The following is a 7,444-nucleotide window of genomic DNA, read 5'->3' on the forward strand; positions in this document are numbered from 1 at the left end:
AGAAAACTAAACAGACAATTTAATTCACTATATTTAGTTCTGTTATAGAAGATGTACAGGTAATATGTGCTACTCAAATGTTCTTGACATTAAGGTCAAGTGGATTTTCCCTGTTTATATTTTATTCATTACTTAAATCTTGCCACATTGCAATTTGCTTGGTATTTGGATTATGATTTTATTATGAAAATTTTGGTTTTTTAACCATTTTTCTTGCATTATGTAATTTTATCTTATTATATATTTCCAACCTTTCAGTTATAAAGACTTTAAAACTTTTCAGTTATACTAGGTATATACTTAAGGCTCTTTTTAGCTTGTTAGTCTCCCTCTTCAAAGGCCTCTGTCCTCTTCCATCTCTATCTTATTGACTCTCCAGATCTGAGCTATCACACTTGGGAACTTCCTTTACCATCACTTCATAGCTGGCCCTCATTTTGTACTGAAATTTTCTTCTTCTATCATTTACAACTGTTTCCCTAGAGTACACATTAAAAAAAAATCTTAGCAAAATTCTTTAATTTTTTTAAGTTGGAAAATGTATTTATATTTCATTAATAATATAACTAGATAGAGAATTCTAGATTTAATTTAATTTTTATTTAGAAATTTGAAAGTAAGCCTCACTTTTTTTCTGTTTTCTAGAACGAACTAGTCAGATTAGTCTATATTGAGACATTGAATCATTTGCTTTCAGACCTACTTCTAGTCTAACACCTATCTTCCTAATAACTACTGATTTTAAGATTAGATGCTTTTAGGAAGCTGAACCCACTTCCTCTCAGTCTCAGTATAGAATATTCTGAGCTTCAGCTTTATCTATCTCTTTTAACCCATCAATGTAATTCTATCCATGACATTCTTAAATTTGTTGAAATATTTTGTTCACTAGTGATGCCTCCTTTAATTATCTTCACTCACATGAATTTTTATGTTTGTTTGTTGAACTTCCATACTTCCATTTCAGTGGTATTTCAGGAGAGGGTGAAGGTAATATTTGTATTCAAAGTGCCCCGAAGTAGAACTTGAAATTACTGTACAGCTTGCCATCAGTTAGATGCGCTGTAATATATTTAACCAGTGCCCAAGTTTTGGACATATTTTACTTTTTTTTCCAATATTATAACAATTTGACTTCTTTATCTGGAAGGAAGAAGTTAGAGATTGGCTTAAGGAATAGTACATGAAAGAATGAAGAGCTAAATACCTAGTCTTATCACAAAGTAACCTTTGACAGCAATTAGCAGATGGGAAAATAAAAGGGGGGAGGGGTAAAAGGGGACTGAAGGGTAATGGAAAAAATACAATAAAAAAATTAGGAAAAAAAGAAAAGTAAGACATACCAGGGCACTGGAGTCCTTTACAGCATTTATGAAATGGGAACCTATCTTATCCTAGAACCCTGAAGGTAAAGAGAAAAATCACATTTTTAGAGTTTAAAAAAACAAAACCCATGACCCCAGGTAACAGAACAAAATACATAGGGTAAAATATAGATTCATCAGTTGTAACAAATACCACTTGGTGGGGGGATTTCTTAGTGGGGAAGGCATGCATGGGACAAGAGGTGTATGGGAAATCTATACCTTCCTCTCAATTTCTCTATGAACCTAAAACTGCTCTAAAAAAAGTTTTAAAACATGGAATCTACTTTAAAAGACAATAAACTTTCTCAAAATTTTAACAATCATTACCACTTACTTAAATGCATGACAAAAATGGTGAAAGTCAGCAGCCAAAAACACTGAGAAAACCCAGTAAAACTCCTAAAGAAATGAGTCTGCACGGAGCTACTCTGTCCAATTTCAACCCCTTAATCTCATCCTACTCAAAAATCCAAATAAGATTAAACACATTATTAACCCATTCCACATGCTAGGTAAGATAGTTTTTTCTTTTAGTCACAGAAATGCTCTTGTACTTCCTTAATTAAAAAAAAAATAAAAAAGAAAGAAGGAAAGTACAGAATCTCATTCAAAGAACCCTTGCAGGCTGTAGGTTAGAAAGCCATGTGGGAAGGAGAGCTAAGAGTAATGAGTGGATATAGAGATTTGTCTAACTTCTTGCCTCTAAAATTTATCAATGTTTTTTTTATTACATCCATAAAAAATTCTTTTGATTACAAAATTTTTTTCATCAGCATTTATCACCCCAAACACTCTTTCACCTCTACCCACCACCTGCCCACAATTATCACACTGTTGTCTGTACCCATGAATTCTTTATCTTTTTTATTTTTTAACTTTTTGCTTGCTCCCTCCACCCCAAGCCCTCCCCAGAGCTGTCAACCTACTTTCTATCTATGAATCTGTCTCTATTTTGCATTTTTAAATTAATATTTGTTCTTTCAATTGTGTGAAAACTTTTAAAACTCTTGACATTTAGTTGAAAATTTTCCCTCCAGATGATTGTACTGATTTGCACTCTTACCAATCACCAACCTTTTGAAAACAGTAAAATATATCCATAAGATTTGATAATTTGATAAACAAAATTATATCATTATCTTCATGTAAACTTCTTTGATTATTATTGTTATTGAATATTACCCATACTAGATTACTCAAATGCTCAAAACAATCCTCAAAAGGTATTGTTAGACTCATTTTAGAAATGTGTAGACTGAATCTCAGAGACTTTAGAAATCCTCAAGATCATACGGCTTGCAAGTGTTTAAAACATACATAAACATAGATTTTACTTTGCCAAAAGTAATTTAAGAACATGTAACTTATCTGCTCATCTTTGTTTATTGAAAGATCAGATTATTCATCCTTTCTGGACTTTAGATGTATATACTTATATCAACCATTTTTTACTCCTTGAAACAAATGTATTTTAATAGCTTTTTATTCTCTGTGCAAAGTTTATATTGAGAGGCATGTCCCTGATACATTCGATTATTGTACTGGGTTGCAAGAACAGGAACTTAATGAGAGCTTATTTTTCTCTGGAATCTGAGCATCACTTTATTTGCTTCATTGCGTATAATACGTATTTACCAAGTAAGTGTAAAAAATTAACAAGTAATACCAAAGTAACCTAAATTATTTAAGATTTTTTAATGCAAAGTGTTAAATACCTTTAATTCTAAACTGGTGACATAGTCTTCACTGCAACTCTGGAAGCTACCAGGAAAGTATGGTGTATAGAGGGAGTGAATCCCCTTTAGTATGGCTGGACCTGAAGAGTGTCCTCAATATCATCATTGCATGGAGGTTAAACATCTAGGTTCTTAGTACTGATATGTACTATAATGTCGACAAATCTCAAAAACATGATGTTGAGTGAAAGAAGGCAGACATGAAAGGTCACTCACTATATGATCCCATTTATATGAAGTATCCAGAATAGATATATCCATAGAGACAAAAAAAAGTAGGTTACTAGTTGCCAGGGAATGGAGGGAGCAGGAGTTGAATGAAACTGTCTAATGGGTAGAAAGTTTTACTTTGAGTGATGGAAATGTTTTGGAACTAGAGGTGGTTGTATAACATTGTGAATTGCTAAATGTCACTGAATTGTTCACTTTAAAATGATTAATATTAGGTTATGTGAACTTCATCTAAATAAATTTCTTTTTAAATTCCAAGTTCTTCAACCCAACATATCTTAATTTGGAAGCCGACTCTGTCCCTTGCTAGATGTGTGATAGTGGGCAAGTTATTATAATTTCCTAACCTAAACCCTAACTAACCATTTTTACCTTAAACACACCTTACTTTCAATGCCCATACAGGATTGTTGCAAGGATTATATGAGGTAATGTACATACCACCTTGGACACAGTGGCTGGTGGACTTAAATTTTTAGGAAATGGTAGCTATTACTGTGTACTACTATTAGCAGCAACAGCAACAGCAACAATATTAGTAGTAGGTTGTGTTCCAACACAAGTTCTTGATATATTTAAGTGACTGCTTTTGAGTGGAAGTCTTATTTCAGGTTATTAATTTAGAAAAAAGTCACATGACATTAACTTTAGAAATGTATTCCCTCAGTGGAGTTCTTCTTTTGAAAGGCAAGTTTTAGATTAAAACTGTTGTTCATTAATGTCAAAATAGAACCAAGTCTGTGAGAGTAATGAGTAAGGATCACATCCCTAAAACATCAGATTATCAGCTTTCTTAGGAGAGTAACACACTCTGCCTCCCAACATGTGCTCCTTTACTCAAAATGGACCAACCCATAAAAAATCCACTGGGACATTTAAAAGGAAATGTAAGGAAAAAAAATGGATGTCACCAGGCTTCAGATAAGAAAAACTTTGGTTGTCAGTTTAAAGTTTTCATTTATCTTTAGTGGATAGTATGTGTTACACAGAGGGGTGGCTTGAAGGTCTCTGTTACTCTAGCTCAATCAAAAATGGTTTCTACTACAGTACTTTTTACTAATGGGATTCTCTAAAGATCTAGAAGCACACTTGCTGCTTTTCTGACTGACAATTTGTTGCCCATACATGCTTTGGTTTTATTTGTTCTTCCTATGGGTTTCCCAAATCAAGAAGAGACTGAAAAAATTTTTATGAGATAAAATGAAGTTTTGTAGTCTTCTTGTGACTATGTAATTTGTTTCCCCGAGGGCTAAACAAATGAGATATAAAAGAAGCATCATCAATACCACTTGTTGAATGAGGCAACAAAGATCAATCTGTTCTCCAATAACAGTTCAGCTTTTCCATGGTAGAGTAGAGAGTAAAAAGAGACTGCTAAGGCTATAGAAACTGCATGGCCTTCAATTGGAGACAATGCAAATACACATGGATTTTTATCCTTGTGTTATTAATTATTAGCCATTTAGCCTTGAGTAAAACCTTAGCTTTTGGGGCTTTAGTGGCCTTATGTGAAGAATGGCGATATCTATTTCCAACAATTGTTGAAAGTATTGCTTTAGTTACCCTGTTTACAGTGGTACAGTGCTCAGCAAATAGCTGGAGATATGTCTTTTCCCCTTGCACTGAAAGCTTCAAGAGAGATGCTGTGGCAGCTTTTGTCATCAGAGTGGCCAGTGGGTTTTGTGCATTATTGTGAGTTAGGGAATGTTTGCTTAGTACTTTCTGCCCATTATCTCACTTAAATTCTTACATCAAGTTTATGTGGTAAACATCATACCCAATTTATAGCTGTGGAAGAGGAGGCTCAGAGAAGTTAAGTAATTTTTCCAAGATGGCTCTACTAGCAATTATAAGAGCTTACATTCAAACACAGGTCACCCTGACAATGGATCTTGCATATATAACTACTACCATCAAAAACTTCAGCCAGAGCTTAGACGCTGTTTAGTTGATCTGCTGTTTGTTGAATTAAATCTTGGAAATATACAACAGACACTCAATAGTAAAATTTTGGGTTATCCTGACCTGAGGTCAGACTTTCAGCTTTAGAAAGACATTATGTAACCTGGTCATTAGTCTCTTGGACCCTGACAGTCAACTCAGTTGAGCACCCTACCCCCAAGAGTTCCTGTGACAGGACTCACAGCTTCTGAACAGGCCCAGCACATACCAGACATGTGTATGCAGCCTCTGCATAGCAGTATACAGGTCAGATGACCCCTGTGCAGTTGGATTAATTGGAATCAAGAAAAGGCACACATGAAAATACATTTCTGGCTCCATCAAATACTCAGAGCCTTGATATATATATATCCTGGGTTTGAGAATGGAAATGACAGTTGAGCCAAACCTAAATGATCAGAGAATGAAAACTAAGATTTGAATTTAAATGATACCAGGAAAAGTCAGTGGTGTTGGGGGTAGAAACTTTTAGTTTAGTCATAGAAAGCCATGGCAGATAGTAATAGTGCTGAAAACTTGTTAGGGGTTAGGAAAGGAGACACATGGTCTTTCTGTACCATTTAATAGGGTTTTTCACCAAGGGATGTGTGTGGGACCTAGTACTTGAAAGGAAGATGGTGTCTGTAGATGAGTTCTTCATTTTGAATAAGGGTATGTGGTAACTAATGATGAAAAAGAAAAAGTAGTAGTGGATAAGCAACTTTGGACTCTGAAATGGAGAGTTAGAATGCTGAATCAGGATGAAAACAGCTACAATAACTACACTTTCTATCTTAAGTCATTCTTAAATCTACATAAGTATTGTGAGGTATGAAAGTCCAACTGTGGACTGCGTATAAATAAGAGACATGTTAGTGATAAACGGTGATCATTCTTTTGTGACTCTTGTCAAATATAAGCATTTGTTTAAACTATTTTTATGAGTTCTCCTTAGTTTAGTCTTGTTGCTTTCCAACTGAATTCCGTATAGTATTATATTTAGAGTATGTAAAGCAACTACAGAGAGCAAGAAGGGTGTCAACTGCACAAAGCATTGGAGTCCCAACTGTGTTTCTAAAATATTTACCTCTCTATTACTATCTTTATATTTAAGAGTTACACTTTTGGTGAAAAAGTTCTGTTATTAAAAGTAACAAGTTACAAGACAAGAAAAAGAAGAAATGAAAATACATTTCTTTCCAAAATGATGCTGCATCTGCAAGGGTCTGACTGGCAGTGATATTCTTGGCATTCATTGGAAACACTCCAGGCTTCTTGGATAATTAATTTCCTAAGATTAGTCATTAACAGGCTTCCTGCTTTCTTCCTCTTTTGACAGGCCCAGCTGTGAGATACAGTAAGTTCAAGATGTCAGAGGCCAGGCCACCTCCCTTGCTCGGGCAACACACGATGCACATCCTAAAGGAGACCCTCAGATATGATGACAGTACCATCAGCGAGCTGCTCAGGACTGGAGTAGTGAGCCAACATGAAACCAAGTGACAAAGGAAGAATGCTCTTTCTCAAAACCTCAATCTGAATACATTTTCCTAGCAAAGGCAATACCCTTTCTGCACCTTTCTCCCCAATTCTGATGCCTGCCCCTAAAAGTAGAGTTAGATAAATTTCATATTCCTTGTCTATAATTTGGCTCTGGTATCTGATTTTTAAATATACCCTACCTTATCCTCTGGCCGGTGTAGCTCAGTTAATTGAGCACCATCCTGTCAACTGAAAAGTTGCTGGTTCAGTTCCCCATCAGGACACATACCTGGGTTGCTGACCAGGTTCCTAGTTGGGAGTGTATGAGAGGTAAATGATTGATGTTTCTCTCACACATCTATATTTTTCTCCCTCTTCATCTTCTTCCCTTCTCATAAGTAAAGAAACAAACAAACAAATAAAGATTTCAATGTATCCCACCTTTCATTTCTTACCAATTTTTCCTCCAGATAATAAATTAATTGAATTAATTGTGGATTTGTGGGATTTTTTTTGGTAAAGATTTTTTTTTTTTTTGGAAAAATATAGTCCTCATTCTAATTACATTAATAGCCTAAATGTTTTGTCTTTCTAACCCATGCAGGTCTGAAAAAGAACAGATCTCCTGACATTCTCTACTTGCATATGAAGTCCTCACTTAAACTTTTGTCAGAAAGTCAAAGCAAT

The 7,444-nt window shown here is 34.8% G+C and overlaps 1 protein-coding gene across 1 annotated transcript in view; it reads left to right on the forward strand.

Annotated features, from left to right (window-relative positions):
- The window catches only part of SUGCT (succinyl-CoA:glutarate-CoA transferase), a 1,282,463-nt gene extending 1,275,241 nt beyond the window's left edge, over positions 1-7,222 (forward strand). Inside the window, exon 14 of the mRNA XM_090286756.1 lies at positions 6,615-7,222. Coding sequence (XP_090142882.1) covers positions 6,615-6,778 — 164 coding nt within the window. The 3' untranslated portion in view covers positions 6,779-7,222. The remainder of the gene's footprint in view (positions 1-6,614) is intronic.
- The last annotated feature ends 222 nt before the right edge of the window (positions 7,223-7,444 follow it).

Source organism: Furipterus horrens, unplaced genomic scaffold (genome assembly GCF_987537825.1).
Source record: "Furipterus horrens unplaced genomic scaffold, mFurHor1.1.pri manual_scaffold_9, whole genome shotgun sequence".
Lineage (NCBI taxonomy): Eukaryota > Metazoa > Chordata > Mammalia > Chiroptera > Furipteridae > Furipterus > Furipterus horrens.